Here is a 14,759-nt window from a genome sequence, read left to right as displayed (position 1 = left end):
TCCTTCGTGGTGTCCTCATATCTTAAGTGCACAAGTTGTTGTTCTTCACTTCCATCCCTAAATAACACTGCAACCATGTCTTTCTTCACTTCTGTCGGGACTTCAGGATCAAAGAAACTGAGACCAATAAGTGGTTCGCTCAAATGCGACAGATGTTGTGAGAAGCTGTACACTGCTGTTTCTGCAATTTTTGCAGTAACATTCTTATAGAAATAGATGCGTCTTAAAAGATTCAGGTCATTCCTGGGAGCTGAAAGCGCAAGAGGAGAGAAATACCATGCCTTCAAATACACTGCGACGACAAATATGTTGAAGTTGCGAAGCCCGTTCAACTCACGATATGTAAGCTGAAGCTGTCACCGAAAGAGATACATCTTCAGGCAAAAATCAATTTCGCCATCCATTATACATAATGGTAGACTCCAGGAACGTAGAAAGTGATACCGCCTGGAAAAACTTCGCCAAAAAATATGAGAGCAAGTTGTAAAAGTTCTTTGTAATCATTCTGGGTTGATAGTGCGTCAGTTGCTGCTTGAAGAAAGATATCAGTTCATACTTTACTGAGGTCAAAACCTCTGCGACAACTTCGTCCTGGATTCCGGTATCGAACTTTAGGTTGTCAATTGAGTTCCATGCTTCAGAGAAACATTGAAAGAGTTTTGTGTGTGGACTCTTGAAGCACCTAAAACCCTATCGAACACTCCCGCCACAATTAGTTCCATTATGTGATACCTGCAAAGGACTCTGATCAGATCCTTCTGCATTTTCTGTTCTAGCAGAGTACAAACTTCATTTTGCGTCCCCGTGTTAGATGCTGTTGTCAAAGCACATGAAATGTATACATGTGAATAAGTTCCGCTGCTCCAGCAATTAAAAACAGCTTCAGACTGCGTTATGACTTCCACTCGGAATAGCAGCACTTCTAATAGTTTCGTGTCACCATTCCCAGAAACGAGAACCGGTATGCGATTGACTGATTCCTTAGAAGTGAGATAAAGTAACAACTTATCATCCCAATGCACTGTAAGATGGGATGGTGGAAAAGACGAATATATTTACTTTATATTTTCCCTTCCTATTTCTTGAGCTTACTATTTCTGTATCGACGATGGAAAAGACGAACAAATTTCACAAGCGATTTCCTTGCGGTTCCTTCTGCGTGCTTTTCTAATAAATTCCTTATTAACAGAGATTTCTCGTGAGCTGCAGCCCAAAGCTACCGCTCCAGCAAATAGTGGCATTTCTGTCGCTAATTTTTGCACGTAGTACTGAAGACAGCTCTGATGTAATGATGGCTGGTCGACACAACGTTGGCTTCTTTGTAACGGATATCCTTCGGGAAGTACGATCTGTATAATCTGAGTCGTCACTATTTTCGGTAGCCTTGTAGAAACTGTCAGTAGCATCATCATTGTTGATTGAGCATTTGCTGAAAGCCTATCCATTTTTTCATTATCTTCTTGGTCTTTTTTTTTTTCCCAGAGTATATTCATGATTCCTAAAGTGTATTTCACATTGTATCTTGTTTAATGTAAAATAATTGTAATAAATACTAGCTTTGAGAAGAAAATCTCAGGTAAAATGAGAAAGTCAAATGACATCACAAGTGCCCAATATAATATACTCGTCACGCACCCTATATATGAGACCTCTAAACATATCATCACAAAACTTTACAATGTGGTGAATACACCCGGAGGTCATATGGTGTAAGTGTGAAAACTGTACCTCAAAGTTGAGGTGATCCAGGTTAAGATGCGCTGAATTGCGCATGTAATGCTTAAATAACGTAAACGTAGCTATAAGTTTGAGCAAGTTGAGCGACCTTTAAATATTAAAATACTTTCATGAAATTTTGCACACATGCTTAGGTAACCAAAAGGAATAAATTTAGGGATATTGTCTCAGCTCATTCCGACTAAACCCACATCAAGCAGAATAATTAAAAAAAAAAAAAAAAAATCTAAAATACAAATGAAAATTTGATTGTTGAACCTAGCCAGAGCTAAGTTGAGAAATTTGTCTTGGATTTAGGTGGACATCTTTAATGTTCTAGGGCGGTAGTTCCCAAACTTTTTTTTGACTGACTACATTCTTTACTGAACGCTCATGACATTGCGAAACACTTATTTGATTTTTTTTTTATTAATAAATCAATCCTATAATGAAGTGAGTATTGCTGCCACTGGAGGCGTCGACTACTACATACTCTCAGAATTGATTTTAAACAATTATTAAATGCTTAATGATTTTTAACTATTAAAATTTTGCGACACTCTTCAGGATACTCAACTTTTCGTTTATTTATCTAAATTTTGTTATTCAACGAAATTACGCGCAATATCTTGTGTTCATCAAGGATTCTCCGGAGAAAGGGAGATCAAATGGATTCGTTTACCCTCGTCAGGAACTTTGAAGCAGTAGGATGTTTGTACTAGTGTATGTAAATGATCATATGATCACTCGGGTAACATTGCATATTTGCCGTTCTCTAAAATAATAAAGTAGTCTCGTCGGCTGTGTGCGACCTCACTATATGTTCTTGCCTCCTAACCTATGCTACTGGCTACAGACCTGGATGATCTATAGGTCGGACATTTGAACAAAACCTCAGTCATTTTTACACATTATATCTAGTATCTCATCCCATCAGTCTAGAAGTGAAGATATATATATACTTTGAGGAAATGAACTTTTTCTGCTCCTTATCCGTTTTCGTGACTTGATGTTCAGTGTGTTAACTAAAAGCTAATAATATACCGAAGGGAAAGTGTAAAGTAAATATGTGCATAATGTAAGGGTGCATGCCGCCCGAACTTGTCACCCAAGATGAGCACGTTTTAATAGCAAGTTAAACAGAGGAAGAACCTGAAGAGGTTCGCGTACCAAGGCCATTCTCAAAAGAGCCGTGAATTAATCGACACGTTCCAATGTGCACATGAATTATGTATGAACTTTAATTACATGGTCTTCTCACTTATCCTGAAGAAAATTAACGTCGAAGAACAATACTGAGTCATGCAGTTACGAGAACTCCTTTTTAGTACTAGAAAAATTGGCGGACATCCATTACTGAATGGAGTTCATCTTTCTTTAAGAACCATTCATTTTGATGAAATAAATAAGAGGGAACAAACTAATTTTGTGTTTCAAATGAAACATAAAGAAGATATTTGACGAAGTCTTTGTATATTATGTTTAAAAATACTTTACTGGAGACCTTTTAATGGATAAAATGCCGCTGAATTCAAGAATTATGTTTGAGTGAAAATATCTGATCAGATATTTTGATTAACAGAGGTAGTTATATGTAGTTTGAGGTCAGAAACCCATGTTGAAAAAGGCGGCCAGATCCTATATTTAAAAATTATCCTGGAGTTCGCTTGGGAAGCAGTCGAAATGTGTAAGTTCTAGATTACAAAACGAGATCATTAACGATTTGTCGTCGCCGCCCGTGGCAGTTTACCGCGTGAGAAGTGTACCCTTTCATATTACACAGCGTTTTGGCGCGAATGAAAAATATGCGAGCAGGGTTGTTTTGCAACTGAAGAAATAAAATCTTGTGACTGGTCGTGTTGTGGTGGTTCTTGCAATGGAGAGACGCAAAAAGTGTCCTTTACTCGCCTTGTTAAGACAGACAGACAGAAAGCAAGCAAGCAAAAAAACAAACAAACAAACAAAAAGACATATGGGTTCACCCCTTTTTTAGAGAAGTGGTATATATATATTAGAAACTTGGTCGCCACGTTCCTCCCCCTTAGGGTAAGCATTTTGATCAAAGTAACACGATAAAAACCCAAGCTAGCGAGGAACAAACATTATTGTACTCATTTATATTCATTAACACGGTAATGTCCAGTAACTGAAATTTCCAAACGAGATCAGTGACGATATATATATATATATATATATATATATATATATATATATATATATATATATATATATATTTGACGATTCTCTCAGCTTAGAAGGATGAAACTGAGTGTGTCAATTCTTCATTTAAAATAAGCAGTCCTGTGCCCTTGCGTTTATGAAAATTTCTGTTTTAAGAGGGCAAGAGGGCAACTTCATTTTATTATATAAGACAGAACGAAACTGTGTTTGTCTGCGAACTCTAGACCTCCAAAATGATTTTGATAATTTTTGGTACGTAACAGGACCATAGCCTAACCTAGATTTCTATCATGTTAGTTTGATTAGAATGTTTGTCCTAAGGAGAGAGATGGCAGTCAAAATTTACGCAAAAAATTTTAGTATCTAGCGTCAGGGGCTGCAAGCGGACATCTGCATATACGTATATAAAAAGTAATGTAACCGTGTTTGTGTGCAAACTCTTTCTAGATCATTGGGGGCGATTATGATTATTTTTGTTACATGATTGGACGATATCCTAACTTGTGTTCTTATCGTATTACTCGGATTAAACTGCGTATTCTAAGGAGAAGCGAGCGGTTCAAAATTGATGCAGGCTCACAATCTTCTCAATTAGGAAAATTAAACTTGGTATATTAATTCTTCATTTAAAGTAATAAGGCCTGTGACGCAGCATTTTTAAGAATCCCCGTCTTATGGGAGGAGGCGACATCTTCTGTATATATATATAAAATATAGAAAAATGAGTGTAACCATGTTTGTCCCTCAACTCCTCCTAGACCGCTGAACCTATTTGATGATTTTTGACACTTAACTTGATCCTTGTTTGGCTTAGGATGTTATCGTGTTACTTTGATTATAATACTTATCCTAGGGGTTTCAAAATTTGAGAAAAATTTAATATTTCACAAGTCTTATAACTTAGATGAAACTTGGTACATCAGTTCTTCGATCTGTCCCGTGTCCCGGCGTTTTCAAAAATTCCCGTTTTAAACTAAGCATCACCTTTCTCATATAAAATGAATGAAACTGTTTATCCGCAAACTGCTAGACCCCTGGACTGATTTTAACGATTTTTGGTGTGTTAGGACCATGGCATAACCTAATTTTCTATCATGTTACTTGATTAAAATTCACATCGTAAGGGAGAGCGAGAAAGGTGAAGATTTATGCGAAAATTTAATATCTCAGTGTTCTCAAGAAGATGGAACTTGGTATATAAATTCTTCATTTAAAATGATGGACCCATAACCATACGTTTTTGAAAATTGTTCTTGTAAGGGAGGTTATATATTTTAAATCAATGTAACGATGTTTGTCCGCGAAAGCTCTGGATCGATTTTGATAGCTTTTGTACGTGGCTGGACCAGTCTAACTTGGGTTTATGTAATGTTACATTGGTTACAATATGTATCCTAAAGAACAGTGATTCAGATTTATTCGAAAAATTATCTCACAGTCCTCTAAACTTAGGCAGATGAAACTTAATAGCCCTACATAAATTCTTTATTTAAAATAAAAGAACCAATTTCCCACTTTTTTTGCTGAAAATTCCTGTTTTAAGGGGTAGCAAAGGCGGCATGTTCTACAGAAGGTTGTTCGCTTTATATCCGACCATTTTAGACGTTCACGCGCCTTAAGAGTTACCGCGCCGCCACTACCAATCATATTATATTGGACCTCTAGCATTGTAAACTATCACACGACATCTCAGTTTCAATTGCAGCAAGCTCAGTCACACGACAGGCATGGAAATTTGTCGTACTCCTTCCTGCAAGTTTTCCATAGAACATCCAGGGTGCGCTGGCGGCGATGTTGAAGATGACGTTTCAACAGCCCAAATTCGCAAAAATCCATTGCCTGGCATTTCACAGGAATATCTTCAAACGGAATGACAAGAATTCCTAATTATTCTGCCATTTCCTGATAAAAGCGTAATGATTTTTCTGGTAGTATGACTCGAAGCCTTGTCCATATGGATCATCACCTGGTTCGCGTACATTCCATACAATTGTGGGATGTCTCTTAGATAGATAGGGATCAGAATAGATTCTTGGAAATATCTTGCTTTCACCTTCACGCTTTTGTCCACCTTGCATATCAGTAATTTACCCTAATACAACCATAACTTACCGTAACAACCATAAAGCCACGAGGAGAGCTTTCCCTGCAGTGACGAACAAAATTGCTGCACACTTTGCCGTCAGTGTCACGGTATATGATCACCATGAGTGAGATGGAATATTCATCCATTGTGACAACTTTCTTCTATTTGGAACCCGCCAGGTACTTTTCATATAGTTTACTGCAATTCGTCTTGCGTTCGGCAATGTGACGCGATAATAGGTGGTGTACAAGGACCTTCCGCACACACTTAAACCGGAGGCGCTTGCGAATTGTTTTGTTCACAGTTGACGGTGCGAGGTGGAATCTGTGGCCCCATACGTTGCGTCGGAGGATTTTTCTTGGCACGGTAGTCGACGGTCACCTTAGCACTACGGGTGTCGCTTTGTTTTAAGCCATGTGGTTTTTATAGATAGATATTTCGTAAGAGGAGCCTGTTGTGTGTAACGGATCACAATAGCTTTCGCGCTAGTCACCAATGCGTACGTACGAAAACTTAGCATGGAAAAGGGCCATTACATAACCCTCCCAATACCCGTTATTTTCGGCGCCATTTGATAACATTCACTATCAGCATCCACGTACCTACAAGGTCAGACATACACTGCTCCCGCCAGCAAACACATAGTTCCAGCATGCTACGCCAGGTGGCAGCACTGAATTGAAAATGATTGGATGTACAGCGAACAACATCCAATATGTATATAAAATTAATGTAACGATGTTTGTTCACGAACTCCTCCTAGCTTCGCCGATTTTGACGATTTTTGGTACATGTGTACCTTCGCCTACCTTATGTTTTAGCATATTTTCGGCAAGGAAGGGGAAGGATTTGACTACTTATATATATAATATACTATAAACCAATCCCAAGTTCCTTCTTTATGTCGTTGATTTTTTGTATATGAATATTTTAACTGAGAAGGCATTGCTGCGTCCTAATGTTAATGTTCCCCAGATTTGAAATTCCTCTTTCTCCTAATTTTTCTACCTGCTAAATAATAGAGGATAACGGATTTAAAAGAGCAATAACATTGAATATTTGTTCTCTTTTGCAGGTAAGAGTGCTGCAAATAGTTTATCATATTAATAATAATTGGAGTAATGTTCTGATTCCGAATCTGAGGTTTCCGATGGTTGGAGGTAAATGTGTATTGGGTAAGTAGAATTTATTTTTTCTTATTAGTCATGAATCAAGTACTGAATCATTGATTGAAATTGATTTTTATATTATTATTATTTTGGCTCATTATCTGCATAGTAAACTGAAATGTAAGAGTAGTGGGTAATACTTTAGAAGGATAAAAGTAAAGTACTGTTCATGCATTCGTAACTATCTTCCTGTAAACCTTTGTCATATCAGTGCGTTTCAATTTTCTATTTTGTTTTAAAGTTAGAGGATTGTTTGTAAAGATAGACTCCACCGTCACTTACAATTAGCATGCAAAAAAGCAGTTTTTGCGGGGAGGGGGGGGGGTGCGGTTGGTGGTTTTCTCCATAAGACTTTTTTTTTTTTAAATACAATTTTGCAGTTGTTTCCGTTTTTCCCCATTTAAGTACCATCTTTGTCTTCCTGTAGTAGATTCTACAGTTTAAAAGTACACGCAAAATTCACTACTCATGAGTTTGTTTTCAATCCAAGGCTGCTTATCTTAATGGGTTTTCAGACTGGTATTTCTACGGTTTGCCAGCAAACGCAAGTTATGCAACCCAACATATCATATTGCCAATTTGGTTGCTTAACCACACTGTCTTACCGATTACCTAGATTGAAATTTGCGGGAAAGGAAAACAGTGAATTGGCTTAGGATGTGTGTGTGTTAGTTTTGATATAAAATTTCGCTTATATTTATTATCCGTTTTGAAACACTGGTGTAAGCTTCAGATATTCTATTAGAATCTAATGCAATTTCATTGTGTGAGTTGTTAGTTTATTGGTAGAAAATCTCTATTATTCTTAATTTTGATTTTAAGGTTAGTGTCCCTTTCAGCAGCGAGGTTATATGAGACGTGAACCTACTGATTAACGTGGAATCCGAACCACATGAGCTCCCACCGTGTTCATTATTCGTTTAACAACTATCTTTATTCTTACTATCGTGTGAATGCTTTTGAAATAGGGAACTTAAGTATAGCGCTTTTAAACGTCTCTCTTTCGAATTTTAACGACCTCAATAAATGCTATGTATAGATGATACACTTGTTCCGCGTAATCTCGTACATAAATTGTCTTTAGCTTCTAGAAGTCACTAACTGAAGCAGGCCCAGATCCAGGATTTTCTGAGGGGGTGCAATCACTACATTTGAATTAAATTTGAATTTTTTAAATGCTTGTAGGCATCTGTGGTGTGAATAAGGAACGTTGTTTTGCTTCGTGAATCCTTTTCTTCAACCTTCAAAAAATCAACTTACAGGAAACTATTGTTTTGACAAAACTACGCTTTAAGCCCCAAACAGAAGCATAACGGCAAAAAGTTTCGGAAAGTGTTGCTATTTTCACTGCTAGCTCCTCATTTTAAATTGTGTGTATTTACAAAGAAGGGGGTGTACGTTCACTGGTGCATCTCCCCTAAATCCGGCCTGAACTGAAGTTCTAGTTTATCATAGTTGTGAACGACAGTATTGTTTCACGAAACCTTAACTACTGCATTTATGATTAATGGGTCACTTGGATCACGATTTTAATCCGGGTCATCCGGAACTGGCTCTCGATTCTCAGACCCAGTGACCCGGAAGAAGCCGAAATATCTCTGCGGCATTACTGCAAAATTTTATAGTTGATTATTGATTATCACTACTCGAGCTCAAACATTCAAGTTTGATTGATGTGACATTTTTTAAAATCAAGAATATAATTTTGTCTTTATGAGCGTAAAATGAGTGTTGTTTGAAGTTAGAAGAAGTGTAAGCAGTACTTATTCCGGATATACTTCCGGAAGTGGCGTCGAAGAGTTTCGACGGAGTTGCCTATGACATATTAAATTGTGACTGTATCATCCTTGTACAGAGCACATCCTTTAGCAAATTGTTCCAGAGCATCCCCCTCACATATTGATGTTTCTCACTGGACAAAATTTTCTGGAAGAAAGCCTGAGTGTAAGATTGGTGCCAAAATTAAACATGCACGAGAAACTGGAGCATGATAAAATTAACACACTCATTATAATGCTTAATCAGAAATAATTTGTTGGAAAGAAAGTCTCTCTTTATGTAATTCAGTAGATACTGAGTACCGGAGTAGGTTACGTATAATGTATAAGATCCTAATATTATTTTGGGAACATTCTTTGAAGAACGAAATTGAGAATGTACAGACAGTTGGGCTCATAGACGGGTGTAATGTGAAGTGGAAATGCAAACAAAAAGAGTAAGAATTATACAAGTTCAAATTGTACCAGGTAGTGCATGTTTAGCATGTACATAGCATAATAGGGAGTACAGAACAAAAACATTTCAGAGGAAGAAACATGTAGAACTAAATAAATACCATCTTGTTTACGAAAGATTACACAGTGGAACTAATTTTTCTCATTCTTTGTGAGACGATACCATTTGCTATTGTTGTTTTGACTTCCGCAATTTGATTCATAGTGTTTAAGAAATACAAGCTATATTTCAAATCCGAAGAGGCTTTATGTGCATGTTTTTTATATACATATATTTTCATATAATTTTTCCAGTAGTACTGGACAGTGGAGAATAGACGGTTCAGCCATACCTAACTCACTCTCTACATTTCTTCTAGAGTGAGAGGGTATGAAACAGAAAGTATTTCCATATTGACCTCTTACGTATCCAGGGATTTTGTATTTTGTCTGGAATATGCCAGGACAAAATTGTCAAAATTTGGCTTCCATAGAGTTGATTATTTAACAGAGTAATTTGTGATATTGTAATACAGAAATTACTGTAATATAAAATTTCTCATATTAGGTTATTTAAATAGAAATCTTTATATATGTGGTGCCTAGTATCAAAAGCTGCCAAATCCATTTTTACCGAAATTGATATATATATCGCTTGTTATATGTTTGATCTAAATAAATTTTATGGAAACATAATTTTGTTTCACAGCTTAATATTTCATACTAAAAAACTAGTTCAAATATGGGACTTTGTACGCATGTGTTGGAGCTTCACTGCACGTTTTGCGAGATTACTCGAAACTAAGCGAAATGGATATGGCGGATTTTGATACTATATAGGCGTTTCATTATGTGTCTAAGTCAATTTAATTATAGATCTGGCTTGTTAATGACAGTTCAACTCCATCTGAAGATTGAACCTAGAATCACTCTTACTAGAAGCGAGCGAACTTGGAGAAAATTATGTAACGCTTAGTTTGCGTTAGAAGAATTCCGAGGACATAACGTTGTGTAGTATACCGTCCGACATTTACTCTTCTTTACACAAAGCAGTTATAATTTGTGTGAAATTAGTGGAAAATCTGTTACTTGTTTTTCTTCATATGAAACGCATGAAGTAAAACGAACGAGACTAATTCGCAATAATTAGCTCTGAAAATGTGAGAAAATAGCGGAAGGTTAAATCATCATCAGGGGCATTCATTAGTTGTCTCTTTGTTCATTCATGAACCATGGGGCCGCGGTGGCTCAGTGGTAGAGCGTTCACCTCTGGTGCTAGGGATCTCGGGTTCAAACCCTGCTCCTGCCAAGTGAACTTTGTGGTGGACAAACACCGTGTGCGTGGGTTTTCTCGGGGTTCTCCAGTTTCCTCCCACTTTCTTCATTCCACCATTTCATTCATCTCTCGCCATCACCGTCTCCTTTAGCCTAACCGGCATAACGTGGGACGTAAAACTCACAAATTCATGAACCAGTGAGTGAGTGAGTGAGTGAGTGTGTGTGTGTGTGTGTGTGTGTCGTACAGTGTCTATTTTCATAAGTTGCTTAGTTTCCGTAGTGTAAGAAGTCTGTCTAGCAACTTTTTTTTTTTTTCATCATTTCATGCTCGTAACACTCGAATGCACATGCGGAACATTGATTTTTGTTTGTGTGTGTGTCCAAGGACACGTTGGTTCCAGCATCTTGCATTTCTTTGTTGGTACTTCGATTGTAGTACCTGTCTGAGAAAGGGGAAAAAAGCGTCTATGCTTATCGAATGCGTTCAAGTTCTGTTGAGTGATTTCTACGCTGCCGTATGTTCCTTTCTTTTCTGTACTGTATTCGAGAAAATATGGATATGTTGTATGTACTTCTCCAATCGCAGTGATAATAAAGTATTAAGAAAGATTTGGTATTAGTACTCCGTTATTATAATGAAATTGAGTATTGTACTGTATGGGGCAGAAACATGGACATTGCGCAAAAATGAAGAAAAAAAGTCCTGAAAGCTTTCAAAATGTAAGTGTGGAGTAGAATGGAGAGAATTATTGGGTCGAGCGGAAAACGAATGATGGGGTGTTAGAAATGATGGCGGAGAAAAGAACAATTTTATATATTGAGAAAAGGAAGAGAAACTGTTAGGGACATTGTCTAAAAAGGGACTATATCATGAGGGACGTGCTAGAGGGTATGGTGGAAGGAAAGAGGAGGAGCGAAGGAGACCACAATTAATGGACGATATCAAAACAGAAAAGACGTACGTGAAAACGAAGAGGTTAGCTGAAAATCATGGGTCATGGAAACTTTTCAGTTGCGGCAAGTGACCTGCCAATAATGGCAGAATACCTATGATGATGATCATGAAGTGTTGTTCTGCAATTGAATCGGTCATTGCAGAAAGGGCATATGTTACAAAAACAAGTTTTCGAGAAAAATACAAAAAAAATCGTTTAGTTCGTACGTGTGTGCTCTTACCGAAATGGCATATCATGTGGTTTGACAGTGAAGGTACGCTAATACGAGGGTCACTACAAAAGTTGTGAAATAACATACATACTTAAAATCAACTTAACACTTACATTTTCTCAAAGTTTTCACAATTACACTGTACACACTTTTGCGTCCTCGAAAACCACTTTTGGAAGCAGAGTTGCCAGTCTTTTTCTTCAAGTGTTGAAAGTTCATTCTCGTAAGCCACTACAGCTTCTTCAGGGCTGCAAAATCTCTTCCCACGCATGCGATCTTTGATCCTAAGGAACAGAAAAAAATCACACGGGGCCAGGTCAGGGCTATACGGCGGATGTCATAAGTTTGATTTCCGTAGATTCTAAAAACAATTGTGATGTTGGCCGTGTGTGCGGACGCGTTGTCATGATGAAGCAGGATCCCACGCAGTCCAGTTCTTGGACGCCGTTCCCGAAGCTTCTGGAACACTTTTGTTAGGCAAACATTGGTGTACCACTGAGCAGTAACAGTCCTTTGTTCTTCAAGTGGAACAGTTGCAACATGACCAGATTTGGAGAAGAAAGTTGCGACCATCCTCTTCCCCACACTTCGCGGTCGCTTTACTTTCGTGGGTGGATTTTCGTCTGGAAAGATCCAAACTGTACACCGGCGTTTATTTTCAGGGTCAAATTGATAGATCCAAGTCTCATCACCAGTAACAATGTCAGAGACGCGTCGAGAATTGCTTCCATCAAATCTTGCAAGCATTTCTTCACACCATTCCACACGCATGCGATTCTGCTGTTCAGTCAGTGTGAGGCACCCAACGAGATGAATCCTTCCTGAGCCGAAGATGATCATGAAGAATTTTTGTTACTGTTGGCGGTCCAATGTTCACTGTAGATTCAATGTTCTTGAAAGTTGTTCGAGGATTTTCTCGAATCATTTGTTCCACAGCGGCAGTGTTTCAATCTGACACAGCTGTTGCCGGACGTCCAGCTTTCTCTTCTTTAAGCGATGTCCGGCCTCTTCTGAATTCACCAAACCACCGAAAAATTGTAGCACGGGAAGGAACAAGGTCCCCAAATGCCCCCTACAAACGGTCAAGGCTTTGTGTCTCGTTCAAACCACTTTTGAAATCGTAAAGGATCATTGCCCGAAAATGTTCCCTTTCGAGCTCCATCCTAGACAGCCGAATACTGCTCACATCAACAAACAAGTGAAGGCGATACGGCCACGCCGATAAGCGAGGCGAGTTGTAACTTGCTTCGCTTCTTCGCTCTGGATACCACTACCGAACGCAATTGTTGGAATTCAAATACTGTGCCACAACAATGCGTATCTCAAAACTTTCGTAGTGACCCTCGTATTTTGTGCAAAACAATAATTCTCGATCATTGTTCATTTTTGTAATTGACAAGGTTGAAATTTTGCACATGTGCCCTTTTTGCGCTGACTGAACTGAAAATGAAGAAACGAAATATTATTAATTAGTAACCTACAAATATTATATGACCTACGAAGATTACGAACATTGTACTGCTGCGCGACTTGCTTTGAAAATAAATAAAGATTAACTTAACGTAACCTACGGCAATTTAGTTGAGGTTTGAAAGACCCTAATAAATTTTTAATGTAGAAACGCCTTTAACGATCACTCTGTAATATAATGACCAATATAACTTACTTTAAGACCAACAATACTGTAGTTTATTATTAATAATAAACGGGGAAGTTTTTGTTTTACATGATTTCATTACTCATCATATAATTTACCGTAGAAACATTGCAAGTTGACAGAATAAACATGCTAATAAAGTTACGTGAAGAAAGTGGAAATAACATACTCTAAATACTTAGCAAATAAAATAAAACTAGTTTGATTCATAATATGAAAATAATATTATTTTGGGTATCAGTCTTTTTCTTCATTCCGCTTCATCCCTACTGTCGTCATTCATGCGTTGCTGTACATCTTCATGAGTTCTCGGTCACTGTTTCAATTTATGATAAAACTCTTAATATCCGATCACATAGCTCATAAATTTCTCCAGATCAGCAATCTTCTTGTTGATAGGAACACAATCATCTGGATAAGCTTTCATGTCAAATAATGGTGGGACAGTAGGACAGTAGACTCAGCGTCAAGAATAAAGTACGAGTTTTTTAAAGGCCATCTATGAAAGTGTGAACCAAGTTCTGAATGTTCGACGGTAGATCATTCTCAAAGTACTCTAATAAAAAAAGAGCAAACTTCATCTGGAGTTTTTTCCTTAGCCCTCATGATAAATGTAAAACTTAGCCTGTGTTTGTATTCACATTATGAACATAAAAGACAAAACACTATAAGGCCCGCTATACTCTACAAGATAAATCCTAGGAAATTTCTTAGGATTTATCTTCGAAAAAAATGTTATGACACATCTCGTAGGAAATCTTAGCGTTTTGTGCCATACACGTAAAGAGTCTTCCTGTCTGACCGAATGACGTTTTTCAATATTATGAAATAGTTCTATTTAATAGAAGTACAAAATTGATGAATTCATATATTCATATACTAACTACACTGCACATGCTACGAATATTAATACTAGGCGCTATATTGTTAAATTGGATACCTATATATATATATATATATATATATATATATATATATATATATATATATATATATATATATATATATATATATATATATGGGTGATTCTGAAATTAAGGGGAATTTTGGCACTGGAAAAATCTTAAAATTAAAAATCGAAGAAATAATGTATAATTTATTTTTTACACACCTAAGGGCCAAACAAATACAATCATTACAATGGATGAAATCAAGAAAATATATTTTTTTAAAAAAAATTGTAATTTATTATTTTGACAAACACGGTGGTTACATTAATATCCACGGAGGTTACAAAACATACTCAGTGAAGATATATTTAAGTTTTACTCACTGGTAAAATGTAAGACAAT

At 37.1% G+C, this 14,759-nt stretch overlaps 1 protein-coding gene across 3 annotated transcripts in view; it reads left to right on the top strand.

Moving 5' to 3' along the window:
• Nucleotides 1–14,759, top strand: part of neur (E3 ubiquitin-protein ligase neur) — a 292,329-nt gene that overhangs the window by 124,417 nt on the left and 153,153 nt on the right. For 2 of the 3 annotated variants that reach the window (XM_081762967.1, XM_081762968.1), the window contains exon 2: nt 7,059–7,158. The exons of the other annotated variant lie outside the window; for it this stretch is intronic. In XM_081762967.1, the coding sequence (XP_081619093.1) occupies nt 7,134–7,158 (25 nt within the window). In that variant the 5' untranslated portion in view covers nt 7,059–7,133. The remainder of the gene's footprint in view (nt 1–7,058; nt 7,159–14,759) is intronic. 3 annotated transcript variants of the gene reach the window in all.

Source organism: Thermobia domestica, chromosome 1, assembly GCF_964235325.1.
Source record: "Thermobia domestica chromosome 1, izTheDome1.hap1.1, whole genome shotgun sequence".
Lineage (NCBI taxonomy): Eukaryota > Metazoa > Arthropoda > Insecta > Zygentoma > Lepismatidae > Thermobia > Thermobia domestica.
Note: the sequence above shows the minus strand (reverse complement) of the source record. Positions and strands in the feature narration are given on the sequence as shown.